The sequence below is a fragment of the Oncorhynchus tshawytscha genome, unplaced genomic scaffold, assembly GCF_018296145.1.
Source record: "Oncorhynchus tshawytscha isolate Ot180627B unplaced genomic scaffold, Otsh_v2.0 Un_contig_766_pilon_pilon, whole genome shotgun sequence".
Lineage (NCBI taxonomy): Eukaryota > Metazoa > Chordata > Actinopteri > Salmoniformes > Salmonidae > Oncorhynchus > Oncorhynchus tshawytscha.
The window spans coordinates 423,260-446,261 of record NW_024609833.1 but is presented as its reverse complement, the minus strand read 5'-3'; the positions used below and the strand labels follow the sequence as shown (position 1 = coordinate 446,261).

The window sequence follows — 23,002 nt, the reverse complement described above, 5'->3', positions numbered from 1 at the left end:
CAACAAGCGCTCAACCTCGACTCAATTCGCAACGATTTTCATTGAATTGTAAATAATTGTTGGCTGTCTGCAGCAACAGTAGTTCGGGTTCGATAAACCAAACCTAATTTATCACATCTGTTGAATCCTGAATTAGAGTTTACAACATCAATCAACATCTCTCAATTCCCAATTCGCTAAATTTATAAGAACATTTCAATGGGCACAAATCTATCGTAATTGTTTCCCCGTTATTATTCAGAATTCATTTGATTTAAGTTACTGTCTCGTCTTTGATTTAGCATTTTAATTACGACTCTATTCCCAATACATTATTCAAACAGATAATTTAGTGAACAGACATCGTCTTGCATCAAAATTTGCTTCGTCCTTATTTTAAGTTGAATGAATTCGTTTTTCAATTTGAACCAAACAAACTATTTAAACCATTCAGTTTATATCTTATACCAATACTAGTGACTAGAATTTCTCTGCAAAACAATTAGTTTAATTTCAACCAAAAACTCAGAAATATATCTTTTTTAGTTAACGCCTCAGCTGGGAACCGAACCCTGACCTGCAGTTTGTAAGACTGCTACGCTCACCACTATACCACCAACGCTATGGAACTGACATTCTCTGCAAATAGACCCATTTTACAGTTGTCTGTATTTGTAGCTATGGCATCCAGACAACAGAAAATAGCCCTAATTTAAACGCCCAAAGTTTTCCCTCAGTTAGGATTCTCATTAATCTCGCTCTCTTTGTATCTGACCCTTTTTTTTTTTTTACCCGATTGTCGCCTCTGACCTTCCCCTCAGTTAAATTACCATATTGGTGGTGACGTCTTTTGCAGGGAGTGTTACACTCCTGGGCGAAATGTCCAATTTCGTTACAATTAAAACATTTAATCTTTTTCTTTTGACTCGCCTTATCCACTTTTCGACTTTATTCCTTTTTCTACCTCTATTATACCTCCCTCGGCTTCAGCAGGATTCACATATATTTGGGTGATAATCCCGCAGGTAGCTCCTGCAGCCGTATTCTCACCACCACTATTTCATCGACTAGATTACCTCTGTATTCTTGGCATATTCGAGAAGGATATACAGTGCCTTGCGAAATTATTCGGCCCCCTTGAACTTTGCGACCTTTTGCCACATTTCAGGCTTCAAACATAAAGATATAAAACTGTATTTTTGTGAAGAATCAACAACAAGTGGGACACAATCATGAAGTGGAACGACATTTATTGGATATTTCAAACTTTTTTAACAAATCAAAAACTGAAAAATTGGGCGTGCAAAATTATTCAGCCCCCTTAAGTTAATACTTTGTAGCGCCACCTTTTGCTGCGATTACAGCTGTAAGTCGCTTGGGGTATGTCTCTATCAGTTTTGCACATCGAGAGACTGAAATTTTTTCCCATTCCTCCTTGCAAAACAGCTCGAGTTCAGTGAGGTTGGATGGAGAGCATTTGTGAACAGCAGTTTTCAGTTCTTTCCACAGATTCTCGATTGGATTCAGGTCTGGACTTTGACTTGGCCATTCTAACACCTGGATATGTTTATTTTTTAACCATTCCATTGTAGATTTTGCTTTGTTTTGGATCATTGTCTTGTTGGAAGACAAATCTCCGTCTCAGGTCTTTTGCAGACTCCATCAGGTTTTCTTCCAGAATGGTCCTGTATTTGGCTCCATCCATCTTCCCATCAATTGTAACCATCTTCCCTGTCCCTGCTGAAGAGAAGCAGGCCCAAACCATGATGCTGCCACTACCATGTTTGACAGTGGGGATGGTGTGTTCAGGGTGATGGCGTGTGTTGCTTTTACGCCAAACATAACGTTTTGCATTGTTGCCAAAAAGTTCCATTTTGGTTTCATCTGACCAGAGCACCTTCCACATGTTTGGTGTGTCTCCCAGGTGGCTTGTGGCAAACTTTAAACAACACTTTTTATGGATATCTTTAAGAAATGGCTTTCTTCTTGCCACTCTTCCATAAAGGCCAGATTTGTGCAATATACGACTGATTGTTGTCCTATGGACAGAGTCTCCCACCTCAGCTGTAGATCTCTGCAGTTCATCCAGAGCGATCATGGGCCTCTTGGCTGCATCTCTGATCAGTCTTCTCCTTGTATGAGCTGAAAGTTTAGAGGGACGGCCAGGTCTTGGTAGATTTGCAGTGGTCTGATACTCCTTCCATTTCAATATTATCGCTTGCACAGTGCTCCTTGGGATGTTTAAAGCTTGGGAAATCTTTTTGTATCCAAATCCGGCTTTAAACTTCACAACAGTATCTCGGACCTGCCTGGTGTGTTCTTTGTTCTTCATGATGCTCTCTGCGCTTTTAACGGACCTCTGAGACTATCACAGTGCAGGTGCATTTATACGGAGACTTGATTACACACAGGTGGATTGTATTTATCATTAGTCATTTAGGTCAACATTGGATCATTCAGAGATCCTCACTGAACTTCTGGAGAGTTTGCTGCACTGAAAGTAAAGGGGCTGAATAATTTTGCACGCCCAATTTTTCAGTTTTTGATTTGTTAATCAAGTTTGAAATATCCAATAAATGTCGTTCCACTTCATGATTGTGTCCCACTTGTTGTTTCTTCACAATTTTTTTTAAATATCTTTATGTTTGAAGCCTGAAATGTGGCAAAAGGTCGCAAAGTTCAAGGGGGCCGAATACTTACGCAAGGCACTGTAGTTTGTTACCCTCACCTACACCCAATTGGTTAACCTTTTTTTTCATCTGCGGGAGCGGAGAGCTGCCCATCTTGGCTCTTTTTAGGCTTAGTACTATTTTCACCCCCAATTCTCTTTTTTGCACAGCCAAACTCTGGCTGTGTGTAACCCCTGTTCTGCTTTTTCACATTTTTTCCACATTCCTTATGTATCTGTTTCACAAGTGATTCCAGCTTTTCTACATTTAGACGGCCATCAAAATCATATTTCTTTCTCCATTTTAGACCAAAATCAATTTCTCTTGTCTTTCTGTTCCACATAACTCCTTTAGCACATTCAATCAAAAATATCTTAAATAATTCCTCCCAAATTCGAGAATAAAGAATAAAGACTATTTACCTTCGTCCTGTAGACTGGGAAAAGCAATGCCCGTTCGATTCCGTCACCTTCTGTCGACCTAAGATATATACCGGCCTGTTATTATTAACGTGTTAACGGTACAGGTTCCCCTAGGGGTACCACCCCCCCCCCCGCTCAACTGAAACAGTGGCGCACAGAATGCAAAAATATTCTTAGAAATATTTAACCTCCACACATTAACAAGTCCAATAGCTCAAATGAACGATAAACACCTTGTTCATCTAGCCAGCGTGTCAGATTTCTAAAATGTTTTACGGCGAAAACATAGCACATATTTATGTCAAACCACCAAAGACACAGGCGATATACACCCATTTTGTCGAACAAAAGATGCAATCACAAACGCAGGATTAAAAGAAAAATAATTCGCTTTTTGAAAATGTTGTTGCCAGAGAATGTAATGTTCATTTCTCCACCATAAGCTGCCTCCAATTTCATTTTAGAGAATTTGGCAGTACGTCCAACTGGCCTTTCAACCGCAGACCACGTGTAACCACACCAACCCAGGACCTCCACATCCGGCTTCACCTGCGGGATGGTCTGAGACCAACCACCCGGACAGCTGATGAAACTGTGGGTATGCGCAACCGAAGAATTTCTTCACAAACTGTCAGAAATTGTCCACGTGCTCATCGTCATCACCAGGGTCTGGAATTGACTGCAGTTAAGAGTCGTAACCAACTTCAGTGGGAAAATGCTCACCTTTGATGGCCACTGGCACGCTGGAGATGTGTGCTCCATGGATAAATCCCGGTTTTAACAGTACCTGGCATATGGCAGACAAGCTTGTATGGTGTCGTGTGGGCAAGTGGTTTGCCACCATGAGTGCCCCATGGTGGCGGTGCTACACTCGTGTGTGTGTGTGTGTGTGTGTGTGTATATATATATGTGTATATATGTGTGTGTGTGTGTGTGTGTGTGTGTATATATATGTATATGTATATGTATTTGGACACCCCTTCAAGTGAGTGGATTTGTCTATTTCAGCCACACCCGTTGCTGACAGATGTATAAAAGTGAGCGCACAAATCTCCATAGACAAACATTGGCTGTAGAATGGCTTTACTGACGAGCTCAGTGACTTTCAACATGGCACTGTTATAGGATGCCACCTTTCCAACAATTCAGTTCGTCAAATTTCTGCCCCGCGAGAGCTGCCCCGGTCAACTGTAAGTGCTGTTATTGTGAAGTGAAAATGTCTAGGAGCAACAACTGCTCAGCTGCGAAGTGGTAGGCCACACAATCTCACAAAATGGGCCCGCTGAGTGCTGAAGCACGTAGCGCATAAAAATAATCTGTCCTGAGTTGCAACACTCACTACTGAGTTCCAAACTGCCTCTGGAAGCAATGTCAGCACAATAACTATTCATCTGGAGCTTCAGGAAATGGATTTCCATGGCCGAGCAGCTTCACACAAGCCTAACCATGCACAATGTCAAGCGTCATCTGGAGTGATGTAAAGCTCGCCGCCATTGGACTCTCTGAAGTCTGGTAGTCCGATGGACAAATCTGGGTTTGGCGGATGCCAGGAGAACGTTTCTTACCCCAATACATACTGCCAACTGTAAAGTTTGGTGGAGGAGGAATAATGGTCTGGGGCTGTTTTTCATGGTTTGGGCTAGGCCCCTTAGTTCCAGTGAAGGGAAATCTTAACTCTACAGCATCTGTGATTCCAACTTTGTGGCAACAGTTTGGGGAAGGTTCTTTCTTGTTTCAGCATGACAATGCCCCCGTGCACAAACGAGGTCCATACAGAAATGGTTTGCAGAGATCGGTGTGGAAGAACTTGACTGGCTTGCACAGAGTCCTGACCTCAACCCCATCAAACAACTTTGGGATGAATTTGAAAGCTGACTGCGAGCCAGGCCTAATCGCGAAACATCAGTGTCCGACCTTACTAATGCTCATGGCTGAATGGAAACAAGTCCCCGCAGCAATGTTATAGCAGCAAAGGGGGGACCAATTCCATATTAATGCCCATGATTTTGGAATGAGATGTTAAACGAGCAGCTGTCCACATACTTTTGGTAATATAGTGTATGTCTGTGTGGCAGGCTTGGCACAGAGCCAAGTCAACCGCCTCAATGCTCCTAATGAGTTTAAATACCAAATGCCTGTTTTTTTCTCTGAATAAATGCTAATATTGAGTGTCAATCTGTTTCGTGATGTGACTAGATGACGACAAACCACAAGCTTTTAGAAAAGGGATTGGCGTACACAATGTCCCCAGAAATCAAAAGTAAAAGTAAAACTACATTGTAAATTCATCTTGCTTATCCACTTATTTTATTCCTTTTTCCTTCAAGGCATTTTCAAAAACATTCAGTTTCTAAGAAACTGAAATGTACAGCACCAACATTTCATTCTTATCTCAAGAAAGTACAGTACCTCAGTACTTTGATTTATTCAATAATCTTAATTGCTACTCTCACTATGATGAACAAAGTATTTATGAAGAACTAATCAATTTATTATTTTTACATTATTTTCAACTGTATTTCAATCAGGGATATGAGTTTCCTAGAATTGTGTGTTCTATTTGTTTTTCTTACTAAAATCATTATGCGTGGAAAGATAAGTTCACAGACGTCTGGTATATAAATGTGTCAAATGTATGCACTTCAAATGAATGGATCCCACAATTACAAAGGAAGGCAGTGTCATTGAGCATCTCTCACCTATTAACCTTTGGTATGTTTGGAAAATATGAGCAAAACTATGGTGGTTCTGTATGAAAATATGTACTCACTGCCAGTGGAGATCCCCCAGGACCCCATGAGTAGGTCTGTAACTGTCTGTCCCACGCATCGCTATATGAGGAATGGTGGTGGGGGTCTTTCCTCTCAAAAAGGGTAGATAGGCTATAGACTATAATTAATGAAAATACTGCTTCCTTTGATATAGAAAGAACAGAAGTGAGAAATACAGAAGACAGGAAAGGGAAAGACTAATGAGAGGTATCAGGTCTGTTTAATGGGGTTGTGGGATGTCTGTGTACATTGTGAAATATTCAACAAGGTGGCAGGTGGTGCTTTTCAACAGTCATTTTCTATTTCCCCAAAAATATTTTAAAGTCCTTCTTTGTTTCAAATGTCAGGTGGCTGAAAAATCAAGTCTGTTTAGAGCTATTGTCTGACATTTTACAAAAGCAAATTAGTTATACAACTAAACATTGCAAATATGTGCCCTTACCACAATAGACAGTCTGGAGTTGTGAAATCCTATGTGGGCATTTTAGTCTTGTCACACCCTGATCTGTTTCACCTGTCCTTGTGATTGTCTCTACCCCCTCCAGGTGTCGCTTGTTTTCCCTGGTGTATTTATCCCTGTCTCTCTGTGCCAGTTCGTCTTTCAAGTCAACCAGCGTGTTTTCCCCCACTCCTGCTTCTATTCTCTTTTTGCTAGTCCTCCCGGTTTTGACCCTTGCCTGGACTCTCTACCTGCCTGCCTGACCATTCTGCCTGCCCTGACCTCGAGCCTATATGACACTCTGTACCTCCTGGACTCTAAACTGGTTTTGACCTTTTGCCTGTCCACAACCATTCTCTTGCCTACCTCTTTTGGATTGATGAATAAATATCAAAGACTCTGCCTCCCGTGTCTGCATCTGGGTCTCGCCTTGTGCCCTTATAAGTCTTTCCAAACAAAGCCCTATCTCTCAACACTATTGAACCCGAGACAACATTTAGTGACAAGGAGTAACTATGACTATAGGGAAGCAATTTAATCCAGCTTTGAGTCCAAAAGGGAAATACCTGGCCTGCGAAGTACGTAATGGTCCAATTCAATCCCATTATAATCCCTGTTCTCAAAGATTACCAGGAACAGGGAAAGATACCCTCTACACAAACAGTCAGGCCTCCCAAGAGCAGCGTAAAGGAAGTACTGTATGTTCTGCCACATGGACTGCGGTAATTTTTGTTTATTGGTGATTACGCAAAAGAATTTCATAAGAAAAATATTTCCCTCCAGCGATAGTGCTTTCCTTCCTTCAAATTAACTGTATATTTTTTCTTTGCCTGGTAAAATTCCTGGCAGGAACTCCCCTGCCTCTCTAGAGGAACGCACAGAGGCCAAATAAGGAGTACAAGGAAATGAGGGATCATGACTAGAGCTGTTACAACATTTAGTGACAAGGAGTAGCTATGACTGCAGTCAAATTTCACGTGACTATTCGTCACGGAAACTAGGCTTCTCCAAGCTCTGATGCTGCTGACCAAATTAGCCTACCAAACTTGCTAACTGCCTGGTACTCAGCACTCTTTTGTCCCTCTAATCACTCTGACATCAACGCAAATGTTTTCAAAAATCAAATTTAAAAAATCAAATCAAACATCCTAGTAAAAATGCCCTGTCTTAGGTCAGTTAGGATCACCACTTTTAAGAATGGGAAATGTCAGAATAATAGTATAGAGAATTATTTATTTCAGCTTTTATTTATTTCATCACATTCCCAGTGGGTCAGAAGTTTACATTAGTATTTGGTAGCATTGCCTTTAAATTGCTTAAATTGGGTGTAACGATTCTCCTTGTCATCTGAGGAAGAGTAGTCAAGATCGGACCAATGCGCAGCGTGGTAAGTGTCCATGTTAAATTTATTCAATAACTGAACACTGAAACACAAAGTAAACAAAAGAACAACCGAAACAGTCCTGTCTGGTATAGAGACAGAAAACAACTACCCACAACTCAAGTGGGAAAAACAGGCTGCCTAAGTATGATTCTCAATCAGAGACAACAATTGCCAGCTGCCTGATTGGGAACCATACCAGGCTGAACACATAGAAATAGAACAGAAAACAGAATGCTCACCCCTGACCAAACTAAAATAGAGACATAAAAAAGGAACTACGGTCAGGACGTGACATTAGGTCAAATGTTTCGGGTAGCCTTCCACAAGCCTCCCACAATAAGTTGGTTGAATTTTGGCCCATTCGTCCTGACAGAGCTGGTGTAACTGGAATCAGGTTTGTAGGCCTCCTTACTAGCACACGCTTTTTCAGCTCTGCCCACAAATTTTATATAGGATTGAGGTCAAGTCTTTGTGATGGCCACTCCAATACCTTGACTTTGTTGTCATTAAGCCATTTTGCCACAACTTTGGAAGTATGCTTGGAGTCATTGTCCATTTGGAAGACCCATTTGCGACCATGCTTTAACTTCCTGACTGATGTCTTGAGATGTTGCTTCAATATATCCATGTAATTTTCCTCCCTCATGAAGCCATCTATTTTGTGAAGTGCACCAGTCCCTCCTGCAGAAAAGTACCCCCATGATTTTCCCATGATGTCAAGCAAAGAGGCACTGAGTTTGAAGTTAGGCCTTGAAGTACATCCACAGATACACCTCCAATTGACTCAAATGATGTCAATAAGCCTATCAGAAGCTTCTAAAGCCATGACATAATTTTAGGGAATTTTCCAAGCTGTTTAAAGGCACAGTCAACTTAGTGTATGAGAAACGAGTTTTAATACCTCCAACCTAAGTGTATGTAAACTTCCATCTTCAACTGTATTTATTCATGGGTTGGCAGGGTAGCCAAGTGGTTAGAGCGTTGGACTAGTAACCGGAAGGTTGCAAGTTCAAATCCCCGAGCTGGCATGGTACAAATCTGTCATTCTGCCCCTGAACATGCAGTTAACCCGCTGTTCCTAGGCCGTCATTGAAAATAAGAATTTGTTCTTAACTGACTTGCCTAGGTAAATAAAGGTTTTAAAAAATCATGAACCTTCCTGATTTTAAGTACATTGCTTTCCTTTACTACAGGAGTATAGCTTACCTGGCTGGCATGAAAATGACCACGGGAAAAGAGTCCATTCGCTATTTAAGTGTATCGATGATGTGTATTTCTTTTTCCCTGACACTGTTCCGAGGCAGGTGCATGATAATGGTCCATTCTAAATCAAAACTAATTTTACACATACAGTGGGGCAAAAAATAATTTAATCAGCCACCAATTGTGCAAGTTCTCCCACTTAAAAAGATGAGAGAGGCCTGTAATTTTCATCATAGGTAAATGACTTTTTAAAATACTTTTTAAAATGTAGATGTTCCAAAGGTCTGCATCAGTGGCTTGAAGGCTATGTGTCGAAGACCAAAAAAAGCCAATACCGATTAATCAGACAATTTTTTATTTATTGATTTGTAATAATGACAATTACAACAATACTGAATGAACACTTATTTTAACTTAATGTAATACATCAATAAAATCAATTTAGCCTCAAATAAATAATTTGGTTTAAATAATGCAAAAACAAAGTGTTGGCGGAGAAAGTAAAAGTGCAATATGTGCCATGTAAGAAAGCTAACGTTTAAGTTCCTTGCTCAGAACATGAGAACATATGAAAGCTGGTGGTTCCTTTTAACATGAGACTTCAATATTCCCAGGTAAGAAGTTTTAGGTTGTAGTTATTATAGGAATATTTCTCTCTATACCATTTGTATTTCATATACCTTTGACTATTGGATGTTCTTATAGGAACTTTAGTATTGCCAGTGTAAAAGTATAGCTTCCGTCCCTCTCCTCGCCCCTACCTGGGCTCGAACCAGGAACACATCGACAACAGCCACCCTTGAAGCATCGTTACCCATCGGCTCCACAAATGCTGCGGCCCTTGCAGAGCAAGGGAAACAACTACTCCAAGTCTCAGCGCAAGTGACGTTTGAAACGCTATTAGCGCACACCCCGCTAAATAGCTAGCCATTTCACATTGGTTATACCAGCCTAATCTCGGAAGTTGATGGGCTTGAAGTCATAAACAACTGCTGGCAAAACGCACGAAAATCTATCCTACCCTAAATGAATGCTTACGAGCCTGCTGCTGCCTACCATCGCTCAGTCAGACTGCTCTATCAAATCGTAGACTTAGTTATAACATAATAACACACAGAAATACGAGCCTTAGGTCATTAATATGGTCGAATCCGGAAACTATCATCTTGAAAACAAGACGTTTATTATTTTTGTGAAATACGGAACCGTTCCGTATTTTATCTAACGGGTGGCACCCATAAATCTAAATATTCCTGTTACATTGCACAACCTTCAATGTTATGTCATAATTCTGGCAAATAATTCTGGCAAATTAGGTGGCCCAAACTGTTGCATATACCCTGACTCTGCGTGCAATGAACGCAAGAGAAGTTACACAATTTCACCTGGTTAATATTGCCTGCTGACTTGGATTTCTTTTAGCTAAATATATGCAGGTTTAAAAATATATACTTCTGTGTATTGATTTTAAGAAAGGCATTGATGTTTATGGTTAGGTACACATTGGAGCAGGGACAGTCCTTTTTCGCAAATACGCACCGCATCGATTGTATGCAACTCAGGACACACTAGATAAACTAGTAATATCATCAACCATGTGTAGTTAACTAGTGATTATGATTGATTGATTGATTGATTATTTTTTAGAAGATAAGTTTAATGCTAGCTAGCAACTTACCTTGGCTTAATGCAATGAGAGGCAGGTGGTTAGAGTGTTGGACTAGTTAACTGTAAGGTTGCAAGATTGAATCCCCAAGCTGACAAGTAAAAATCTGTCGTTCTGCCCGAGCAAGGGAGTTAACCCACCGTTCCCAGGCCGTCATTGAAAATAAGAATGTGTTCTTAACTTGCTACAAATAAAAATCGGCCAAATCCAAAAATACCCTAACCCTAAAAATGCCCTAAGTAATCGGCCATTCCGATTAATCGGTCAACCTCCTCTAGTCCGGACATCTGGCAGTCTCTAAGGGTGTGCCACAGGGTTCAATTCTCGGGCCGACTCTCTTCTCTGTATACATCAATGATGTCAATGATGTCACTCTTGCTGCTGGTGATTCCCCGATCCACCTCTACACAGATGACACCATTCTATAATACTTCTGGGCCTTCTTTGGACACTGTGTTAACTAACCTCCAGACGAGCTTCAATGCCATACAACTCTCCTTCCATGGCCTCCAACTTCTCTTAAATGCAAGTAAAACTAAATGCATGCTCTTCAACCGATCGCTGCCCGCACCTGCCCGCACCTGCCCGCCCGTCCAGCATCACTACTCTGGACGGTTCTGACTTAGAATATGTGGACAACTACAAATACCTAGATGTCTGGTTAGACTGGAAACTCTCCTTCCAGACTCACATTAGGCATCTCCAATCCAAAATTTAAATCTAGAATCGGTGTCCTATTTCACAACAAAGCATCCTTCACTCATGCTGCCAAACATCTCCTTGTAAAACTGACCATCCTACCGATCCTTGACTTCGGCAATGTCATTTACAAAATAGCCTCTAACAATCTAGTCAACAAATTGGATGCAGTCTATCACAGTGCCATCCATTTTGTCACCAAAGCCCCATATACTACCCACCACTGCGACCTGTACGCTCCCGTTGGCTGGCCCTCGCTTCATACTCGTCGCCAAATTCACTGGCTCCAGGTTATCTACAATTCTTTGCTAGGTAAAGCCCTGCCTTATCTCAGCTCACTGGTCACCATTAGCAGCACCCACCCATAGCACGTGCTCCATCAGATATATTTCACTGGTCACCCCCAAAGCCAATTCCTCGTTTGGCTGCCTTTCCTTCCAGTTCTCTGCTGCCAATGACTGGAACGAACTGCAAAAATCACTGAAGCTGGAGATTCATATCTTCCTCACTAACTTTAAGCACTAGCTGTCAGAGCAACTCACAGATCACTGCACCTGTACATAGCTCATCTGTAAATAGCCCATCCATCTACCTCATCCCCATACTGTATTTATGTATTTATCTTGCTCCTTTGCACCCCAGTATCTCTACTTGCACATTCATCTTCTGCACATCTATCACTCCATTGTTTAATTGCTATATTGTAATTGCTTTGCCACCTTGGCCTATTTATTGCCTAACCTCCCTTATCTTACCTTGTTTGCACACAATGTATATAGACTTTTTTTCTACTGTGATTTTGGCTGTATGTTTGTTTATTCCATGTGTAACTCTGTTGTTGTATGTGTCGAACTGCTTTGCTTTATCTTGGCCAGGTCGCAGTTGTAAATGAGAACTTGTTCTCAACCAGCCTACCTGGTTAAATAAAGGTGGAATATTTTTTTTTAAAACAGAGCCAGCACGTGAAGACTTGCAAGATGATGCGATGAAGTCCAGACTGACAGACAGGCTTGGTACTGATGTCTCTGAATGGCACTAGTCATAACATTTTTACTAGCTACAACTTTTACTTGTATTGTCTTTTTTATTATTGAATTGAATGGTATCAGTCAATTCAGGGAGGCATTGACTGATACCTTTCTGTGTGTTCTGCAGCAGTGTCAGGAACTCAGTGTCAGAGGTATGACCACTCTGACATGTTTGCCAAAATGCAGATAGGCACAGTATCTGTATCAGCTGTGAATGACAATTAAATAAAGATGAAAGGTGCACATTGTTATATTCGCAGAACACTGCTTCTAGGTATTATGTAAAGCACGTGTCAAACTCGTTCCACAGAAGGCCTAGTGTCTGCAGGTTTTTTCTACTCCCTCGTGCTTGATTGATGAATTAAGGTCACTGATTAGTAACAAACTCCCCTCATCTACTTGTCTTGGTCTTAATTGAAAGGAAAAAACTAAAACCAGCAGACACTAGGCCCTCCATGGAATAAGTTTGACACCCCTGATTGATTGTTCGGATTTTTTATTCTACATGTACCCGTTACTACATTTGAAAGTTATCAAAACACTTTAGAATATCTACATAAATTCAGCAATTGCATTCTCATATTACTCTGTTGGTTACTGACCTATTCAAAGCTCCCTCCAGCATCTCACCATACATCTGTCTGTAGTTACTAAACTGCAGGAGGTTTGTTCATTGTGATTGAGTGGAGGGAAACAGCTGCGGGCAAGGTTCTGACAGATGGGTGTGTCTTGTTGTACCTACCCAAGAATCACTCACATCAAACCACACTCCCAAGCCAACTCACGCCTCACTTCTGTCTTGACCGCCAGCATTTGTTGAGAAGCAAGCCAAAAAACAAGGCTAAATCAGCAGGTGCAGTTCCCCTTTAAGCTGTTTGACCAGAGTAAAAGGCCAGCAACACTCAGTATTATTTTCAGAGCCCCATGAAATGACACCATATAATGATTCTACAGACTCTACTGAAAACTCCCCACCCAACTGTAACATCTGAACTAAGAATTGTTTTTCCAGTATAGTGCTATATACCATATATATTGTCCATGGCCAGGCATCCCCATTTTAAGCTGTTTTACCACAGTAAAAGGCCAGCAACACACTGTATTATTCAGAGCCCCATGAAACGACACCATATATAAATTCTACAGACCCTAATGAGTACTCCCCACCCCACTTTTACATCAGCACAAATCGTTTTTTCTCTATAACCCAATATGTAATGCATACATTGTGATTTGCATTGGGGGCATTTATTTGACCTTGGAACATGTTTTAAAAACCCACATTTAATGCAAATGTCACTTAAATATGAACAAATGTGAATCAATGTTCATGTTTAGAGGATTCTTTTTCATACATCATGAATACATTTTTGGTTAATGACACCTTACTACCATTACATGGGGGATGTTTATTTCGAACGTTTCCGAAATTCCGTGATCCGGAAGTACTTTTAGTATTGATGAGATGCTGGTTCATTTATGCATGAAGTGAGATTTGTGTTTACAACATATTTTTCACTTCTTAGCTAACCAAATTCCAACCAAGATGTCCCGGGGCTCAAGTGCAGGTTTTGATCGTCACATCACTATCTTCTCTCCAGAGGGTAGACTCTACCAAGTTGGTTAGTACGGTATATTTCCATTTGCATGCACACAATATTGTACCCAGCTTGGTAAATGCTCTGTCATTGTTCCTAGCTAAGTAGCTAACGCTAATAAGTTGATAACTAGCTAACTTGCATTACGTCTATAGTCATTTTTTAAATTTAACATATTCAAATTCTGCATGCAGTTTTAAGTTTCGAAATTTAGTTTGACTGCCCCCAACTACTAATGTAGCTAGCTAACGTTAGATATCCGCACAATAAGCAGAATGCTCAGCTTGCTAGGCTAACACCTGATAAGAAACACAATTAAAATAACTAGCTAGCTAGCTAGCTACCTACTCACTCAACATGAAATTGTCATTTGTTTTCAGTCGCTATCTAGTACATGTTGCTTTATTGTGGTAATTGTAGACGTGAGTGCAGCTAGTGAGGGAATCTAGCTAACCACAGTATGTTGTTAGCAAGCTAGGAAGTCTCGCGAGGCCATCTTAGTAAATCTCAACGTGAAGGAAGAATGGGTGTCAGATACAATTATGTGTATAATCATTGGTCAGACATAGAGATGCTATTTAGGATATATCCTATTAGATAGATCCTATTAGTATTGTGATTCCTAATTCTATGGAGGTGTGCTGTTATCTGAAGTACTTTTGACCTTTATTTAACTAGGCAAGTCAGTTTTCAATGATGGCCTAGGAACAGTGGGACGACAGATTTGTATCTTGTCAGCTAGTTCAACGCTCTAACCACTAGGCTACCCTACCGACCCATGCACTGATTCGATCATGTTCTGAATAACCCTGTTGTGTTTTACACAGAATATGCTTTCAAGGCCATAAACCAAGGTGGTCTCACATCAGTAGCAGTCAGAGGTAAAGACTGCGCAGTAGTCGTCACACAGAAGAAAGTACCGGTAAGTTCAGCTGTAAAACCATGCTTACGCCAACAATTTGATTCCTTAAAAAGGATGTTACCTTGTTTTGTCTCTACTAGGACAAGCTGTTGGATGCCTCCACAGTCACTCACCTGTTCAGGATAACAGAGAACATTGGCTGTGTGATGTCAGGGATGACAGGTAGGAGTAGGATACACAATGCCTTAGCAAGACTACTTGGTAAACTGCTACGATGGTCAAAGCCAACTCTTATTAACAACTTCACTTTTACTTGTATCCCAACTCATATAATTCAGCTCTTACTAAGAAAAGTACTCTTCCCCCTTCCATGTGCATAACACTAAGGCCTACATTGAAATTGCCAATTCCCAGTGCTGGCTCTAACTGCTTGACTCTTCTCTCCTCCAGCGGACAGCAAGTCCCAGGTTCAGAGAGCGCGCTACGAGGCAGCCAACTGGAAGTACAAGTATGGTTATGAGATCCCAGTGGACATGCTGTGTAAGAGGATTGCTGACATCTCTCAGGTGTACACACAGAATGCTGAGATGAGGCCGCTGGGATGCTGTAAGTGCATGTTTATTCATGTTCACCATCACTGGATTTATGTGTGTTGGAACTGAAATTTGCAGCACAAGTTCTACATACTAGGCAGTCAAAAGCATGGAATTGTAATGAGCCGTGTTGTACTCCTAATTTTAATTCAGACAATTATAGAAAGACAATGCCAATGCATCTTTCCCTGATATCGTTTAAAACTCTTAGATTATCTTCTGCACAAACAAAATGTTCTCCTTGACCAGTATCCTGTCTATCCTTTCTTCTGCTTTTCAGGCATGATAGTGATAGGTGTGGATGAGGAGTGTGGTCCCCAGGTGTACAAGTGTGACCCTGCAGGCTACTACTGTGGGTTCAAGGCCACTGCTGCAGGGGTCAAACAGACAGAGGCCACCAGCTTCCTGGAGAAGAAAGTCAAAAAGAAACTCGACTGGACCTTTAAAGAAACTGTTGAGGTAGAAAACCCCTTCCACTCCGCTAACTGTGTATATAGAGTACAAAGTTTAGTGATACAACGAAATTAACTACTAAGTGAAATGTTGTACGGTCAGCATTTGTTTCTCCCCTCTGCAAAAACAGTAGATGTGATTGCAAGTGGTTTAATTGTATCTCTCTCCTTCTGCCTCCCTCTCTTCAGACCGCCATCACCTGTCTGTCAACAGTTCTGTCAATTGATTTCAAGCCCTCTGAGCTGGAGATAGGAGTCATCACAACAGAGGATCCTAAGTTTAGGTGAAGCACCACTCTGCTCTGAACACTCTCACTTAGCATCATTAGGCCCCATATAAAATACAGTAAGACCTTTGTTGTTTAGAAAGTGTGTAAAAGAGGTACACTTTAGGTGTGGAGGTGTTATATTGGTCTGTCCCACTAATGTACTGCCAGAATTGTCTTGTTGCGAAGTTCATAGTGAGGAATTTGAATCTGTATTTCTTTCTAACTGCAGGATTCTGACCGAGTCTGAGGTGGACATCCACCTGGTGTCCCTAGCGGAGAGAGACTGAGCCCAGAAAGACTACAGAGTCCCAGAGAGAGATGTGTAACTGAATGATGGGATTTGTAGTCCCCCTGTTGAAGAATGGTGTTATCCTTGTATTTTACCCCCTGTTCCATTAAAAATGTTTCTAGTAAATTCTTATTTTTTTATTAATTTATTTTCAGTTAGATCTCTTAACCTGTCCCGGCATTTTCTCTCAGGTACTAGTGACAGACTGTGTAGGAGTATGACAATATTTTTCTTTTTAAATCAGTGCTCCATGTGTGACCCATAGATTTGACTGAATTCTGTGCACCAGGCCTTCGTTATATGACCTAGTACAAATTTGACTTTTTAACTTGTTAAAGGTCTGTTCCAGAGGTTTTGTATATGTTTTCGCTAGTAATTCTGAAAGTAGTACACACAAGGGTTCAGGAAATGTTGCACAGTTGTGTACTACATCATCTATTTCGTATGTTACATCCAACATATAAATAAATTGCAATTCGTAGGATGTGTTCCGAATTCCAATTCGTACAATGTATTTCAAATTTGTAAGTGCATTTCTACAATATGTTTGTAAGTGCTTAAGATCCTATTCTCTCTTTTAAATTAGGTGACCTGACTGAGACAGATTTAGAAACTGGGAAAGTTTTGAACATTTCTGCAGAGTAGAACATTGACTTCCTGTTGTGGTTCTGCTCATTTAATCACGTCATACTGCAGAGCTGTGGTAAAGGTTCTTTACTATAGTCAGTCAAAACTGGTTGTGTCCTGTTTAGCTCCTATCATTTCTATGCATTCTCCACTTTCAGAAAGTCAAAAATACATTTGTTTGAAAATGCACCTCAGGCGACAATCACAAGGCAAACCGTTTTGAGAAAAGAGTGCAGTATTTATATGTGATATGAGAGATGTCAGTAAAAGGTGTTTACATACCTGAATGCATAGCGGGTAAAGGTTGAATGGCTTCCAGATAACTGTATTATCAGTAAGTGAACTAGATGGGATATTTGCCTATTGGAAAACGTCACATATCGAATGCCGTTTAGATTACAGAGGCAAAAGACTAATCCAAAGTCTCAGGATTAGTGTTTTGTTAACTCGTCATGTTAGTTCTAAGTCCAGAGGGTATGAACAGATCACATGCAGAGGTACTGTTGCGTCCTTATGACCCACAGCAATTATAGGGTCCATTTTACACTGCCAGTAGTCCAAAGATCATGTATTTTTCTACCACTGGCGGACTATAATCGTGTTTTTCAGATGTGCAACTGGGAGCAAGGGTTGCTGAAGGAGAGCTGAGGATTTTAAAATATTCGTATGAAAATCTGTCGCCAATTGGAAACCTGGGGTATGTTAAGTCAGCTGAAATTCAGCCTTGTCCTGTGTTATACTTTTAGCTCTCAGGGTTTCCCAGTAGTCATTACTGCTTCTGGTAATACAAATAATAAGCATGGGTAGTCCAGTCTGGTAAATTTCAATAATTCCCAGATTGGTGACCAGTAGGTTTTCTACAGAATGAGTCGGCTCTTCCTATGCCTACCCAGACTGATTCAGTGGTGCTTCTGAGGTGTAATGTTTTGTATAAAACAGTACAGAGCAGGAGCTCCTCTTACACATCCAATCCAGGAGGGACTTTTAAAAATGTGACTCACAGATCTGATGACCCCACCCCAACCAAGAAACCCCGGACTGGTCCTCTGTAGCTCAGTTGGTAGAGCATGGCATTTGCAACACCAGGATAGTGGGTTTGATTCCCAGGACTAGCCATATGTAAAAAGTGTGCACGCATGACTGGTGCTTTGGATATAAATGGCATATATTATTTATTTATTACAAGTCCTGTGTGCGTTATGTGGGGGAAGGGGAATTCACTTGTCTTGCAAGTGGTGGGAAAAAGTACCATGTTTTCATACTTGAGAAAAAGTAAAGATATCTTAATTGAAAATGACTCAAGTGAAAGTCAACCAGTAAAATACTACTTGAGTAAAAGTTCAAACGTATTTGGTGTTACATATACCTAAGTATCAAAAGTAAATGTAATTGCTAAAACATAAGTATCAAAAGTAAAAGTATAAATAATTTTAAATTCCTTATATTAAGCAAACTAGACGACACCCTGTTCTTGTTTTTTTTTTAAATGTGTGGATAGCCAGGGTCACATTCCAACACTCACACATAATTTACAAACGAAGCATTTGTGTTTAGTGAGTCCGCCAGATCAGAGGCAGTTGCATTTTGGAATGTTCCTTTGACCCGTTTTCCTGTCCTACTAAGCATTCAAAATGTAACTAGCACTTTTGGGTGTCAGGGAAAATGTGTTGTAAAAAGTACATTATTTTCTTTAGTGAAAGTTGTCAAAAATATAAATAAATAGTAAAGTACTGATACGCCAAAAAAACAACTTTCAAGTATTTCTACATAAGTGCTTTACACCACTGGCCTTGTGTGGGATTTTCTATGTGAGTGATGTTGGCTAAGTGAGGCAGTTTATTGAGATGGTTTGATACTGTATATTACTGTGTAAAAATGGCCATGGAGAATTACTAGAGTGTGACAGGAAATTCAGGACTGTACTGTGAGACAGTTTGCTGAAATAATCATTGTGTCACAGGAAATGAACCAAAACCACAGTGCGTACGAGTAGGAAATAAAGCAGTGAAAATCCATTTATAGATGCATATTTTATTCATTATTTTCAATAGTGTTTCACTCACATTTAATAAAAACATTCACAAGTATAAAAATATCTCTGTGTATTTACAATATATTACTGATATATACATGAAAATAGGAGAATTCTCTGAGGTCAGGGGTCATATGTGTTCCGGTGCTTTTGATCTTCACAGAACACCAGACTTCCATCCCGACCGAACGGCATCTTCAGTCTTGTCTCTCTGTCGCCTTTTCTGTCTGCCGGCTCTAGGCGGCTCTCCCGAAGGCTTCTGGGACCTGGAGTTCCCACTGTGCTTTGACTGGACTGGCCCGTAGCAGCTTCATCGACTTGACTTCACGTCACCATGTGATGCGACCACTTCAATTCTGCCTGAATGTAATGTCATCGTACATCTGTGTAGAAAAAAAGAAACAACGAATCTGTAAACTCAACTCATTTAAATAGAAAAAAAAAATGTATTTGTTAGTCAATCCACTTGAACAGATAGAGCCTTTCCCCCCTCTCTAGTACTGCAGTTTTTAATTAATTTAACCTTTGTTTATATAGAGATCAAATCTCTTTTACAAGTGAGACTGTTGTTAGCTGTTGTTAGCTTCTCACCTGTTCATCATCAGACATGCACTCCTCCTCGCTCTCTTCTGATTCGCTCTCAGGCAGCTCTCTGAGCTCCTGGTCTGTCTTCTCATACAACTGGTGGCAGATCTCAGTGTTCTGACGCCCGTAGGTCAGGTGGTACGGCGTGTAGCCCCCGTATGTCACACTGTTGACGTCTGCCCCCAGGGAGAGGAGCCGGTGGACCAGGGATAGGTTCTGGAGGTCTACAGCCAGGTGGAGAGCTGTACGACCGCTACATTGTTCCTGAGGGGAAACAAAAATACCCCAAACGTTAGTTTTTTTTTTGCTTTGAGAATACATTTAGGTGTTCAATCATCAATGGGGATACTTGATTATTGGCAACAGAATACCTGTGTGATGAACATACCTGTGCATTGATGTCGGCACCAAGCTGAACCAGACTCTCCACCATGGAGAGGTATCCATTAATGGAGGCAAGGTGGAGGCAGTTGTGTCCGCTGTAGTTGGGGAAGGTGAGGATGTAACTGAGGTGGCGGAGGCAGTTTTGGGTGATCACACTGAAGGAGGTGAGAGAGCCCTTCTTACAGGCGATGTGGAGGGCGGTGTTCCCACTGTCGTCTACTAACCGCGGGTCACACCCGGCCTTCAGTAGCCTCTCTACAAGATGGGGCTGTTCTGTGATTACTGCCAGGTGGAGCGCAGTCTGAGAGAAGAATTAGATGGTTAGATATCGTTTTCAGGTGTAAGTACCACTATTTAGATGGCTTGTTTATAACAGTTATTAACTATATGTGTCGTGATGACCACTTGTTCAATAAGACAGTTGTTTATCAACCAATTAATTGTTTTAATTAACGAAGGAGGTATGTTTTTTAATTGATCAATTATCTATTTCCCCATTGGTCATCAATAATTACCTGTCTCTGGTTGTTTTGTGCGTCCAGTAATATATTATCATTGTGTGACAGTTTGATCATATGCTCGGCTTGTTCTGTGGCTTCATGAATAATGGCCAGGTGGAGAAACCTGTGTGGAGGAGGGGAAAATAAAAGTTTTAAAAAGGCTGTGATTCAGATATGCATGGCGCATAGGAAGTGGTTGAATAAAGCGCGAACACTAGAGCCTTGCACAATAAAGGATTTTTTAGGGTTATTTCCACCAGTTGCGGCTTGACACATCTGATGCATTATCATTCCTGGCATCTCGTCAGGGACTTTCCTAATTGCGCAGAGCTGACTTTAGCACCGCCTTAGGCGCAGCTCTGAGGCAAAGTACATACTCATCATACAACTGAGTCCAATAGTCATAATTTGCAAGTTAACAAAATGACTATCAGTTTACTTGCACATTATGACTATCAGCTGCTTAATTTTACAACATCTTGATAACATGAGCATATCTGTAAGTTTTGTATACTTTATGAAAGCATACGATTTTGCATAAAATGCTGTATTCTTATAACATTGCTTTAGATTATAATAGAATATTTCAATTTGAATTTTTGCACTTGTAGGAGGCCTATAGGCCTACATCCCTTTTAAATGCAACATTACCCAAAGATAAAAGTGAACTTACGTGTCGCCGTCCTCGGTCACTGTTTTCCTCCAGGGTTCATTACTGCAGGGGTTTGCCAAGACTTCCACATTGGCCACTCTCAATTCCTCCAGCTCCTTCACAAGGTTACCATATTCATCCTCTTTTAGAGAATCCAGACCGCTATCAAAACGGTCTTCTTGGCAAGGTACCATTTTCCCGTGCTTCGATTCCATATCATCATAGTTATAATCCATTTGTTTGTGGTTTGAAACTGCAACATCCATAGTGAATAGACTAACAGACTGATAAGTCGACTCACTTCTCTGTTCTCTCTCAAGTTTGGAATTGGAGTGTGTGTTGGAGGGAGGCGCCAGTGGGTTTAATGCTCTACGGGGAGGAGACAAAGAATGGGGGATTTCCACGTTGAGTTATCTCGACACAACTAGCAGGGAAACTCATAGACTGGGCTTTTATGAGAAAAATTCCCCCTCGAATTAGCCCCACAGACTCAGAGTAATAATGAAAACTTGTAGTTTCCTATTAGACATCGAAATCTACCTGTGATGCAGACAGAAATAACTTCAATGAATGAGATAAATGAATGAGAGACAAACGGGTGCCTTTGACAGGTTCTAGAATAAATCCCTTTTCACTTGGGGAATTAATGTGTCATAACGAGGTAATTGAGGGAAATTACATAATTGTTCAGCACATTTAGCAGATTTTGACTATATACAGGACAGACCAGTATTTTGATAACTATGCATGCAGGTGTTCCATGGAATGTAAATTGAAGGTCAACCAGTGTGTGAAATATCATATTAGTTTACCCTATTTATTATTGTACTATTACAGTTCTGCACCTCACCTGATCTCATATGCTATCATACATGGATAAAATGCGTATCAGCAAGCAGAAACAGATAATACAATGCAAATGTATTCTCCATATGGCCAGGTTTTATCCAGGTTGGGATACCATGTTGGAGGGATGTTTGCAGCCTTCATGTAGAAATACAGAACACAAGTCCAGTGTGGGGAAAACAAAACCAAAATATTCCCTCTAGTTGCATGGTTCACATGTCTTTGGTGAATCAGATAGAGTTGGGAGACAGATGATTCCACAGGGACTCTCTGACTGCAGAATTTAAAAAACAGGGGGCATGGTGTACATAACCCCACAATTAAACTGACACTGCTGCATGTTCCTTCATGGGATATAGCCTACTGGAGTTACCCTTGATGTGCTGCAAATACCTAATGTAATATTACATGACATTCCCTTGGAAATCAAAAGGGTTTCCCTAAAACAACACTATTGAGAGATGTGAAGCTGTAGGTTATGCAAACATCTTTGGTATTTACATCATGCTTGATGTTTGACCCAGTCTAAGGATGTGAATGTGTGAGGGGGATATCACCACAGAGGGAAACTTCTCAACTTGCATAACATCTCTGCTGGCCTTACCTTGCGTGACAGCGTTTATAAACTCTATACTGTCTACCTGGGATAGCCGCACCCTAACATATCAACTGAAAATGTAATGTTTGCTCAGGGACAGATGATTTTAACAACATAGCAACCGTAACCACTAACAGTAAGCATTCACACATCTGTGGGGCGATACTGGGTGTGATGACACTGTACACACACACACACCCTGCTGTCTGATGTAAAGTGAGGGTGTGCGTCACACCGTCAGGAGTCATGACAACAGGCAACAGGCACACTCCTCTATCTGTGTAACAGAACATCTCTCTGACAAGTAAGTAAAGTGCCACAATACTGAAACTAGGCTAAGGACATAATATGCTTTTTCTGGAGGGGATTTGAGTCATATTTCATAATGTTATCATGAGTTTTGATTAGATTTTTATAAGGACCCCCCCCATGCCAAAAATATAGGAAGTCCTTGC

At 40.8% G+C, this 23,002-nt stretch overlaps 2 protein-coding genes across 2 annotated transcripts; one reads left to right on the top strand and one right to left on the bottom strand.

Annotated features, from left to right (window-relative positions):
- The first annotated feature begins 13,696 nt into the window (after window positions 1-13,696).
- LOC112217447 (proteasome subunit alpha type-6) lies at window positions 13,697-16,804 on the top strand. The gene is made up of 7 exons (XM_024377739.2): window positions 13,697-13,882; window positions 14,686-14,780; window positions 14,861-14,942; window positions 15,171-15,326; window positions 15,594-15,772; window positions 15,955-16,049; window positions 16,264-16,804. The coding sequence occupies exons 1-7, from the start codon at window positions 13,807-13,809 to the stop codon at window positions 16,319-16,321; spliced, it is 741 nt and encodes a 246-aa protein (XP_024233507.1). The 5' UTR covers window positions 13,697-13,806; the 3' UTR covers window positions 16,322-16,804.
- Window positions 16,805-18,961: 2,157 nt separating this feature from the next.
- LOC112217446 (NF-kappa-B inhibitor alpha) lies at window positions 18,962-21,458 on the bottom strand. The gene is made up of 5 exons (XM_024377738.2): window positions 21,125-21,458; window positions 20,467-20,575; window positions 19,956-20,252; window positions 19,574-19,831; window positions 18,962-19,365 (listed from the first exon to the last, which is right to left on the bottom strand). The coding sequence occupies exons 1-5, from the start codon at window positions 21,367-21,369 to the stop codon at window positions 19,333-19,335; spliced, it is 942 nt and encodes a 313-aa protein (XP_024233506.1). The 5' UTR covers window positions 21,370-21,458; the 3' UTR covers window positions 18,962-19,332.
- Window positions 21,459-23,002: the final 1,544 nt, after the last annotated feature.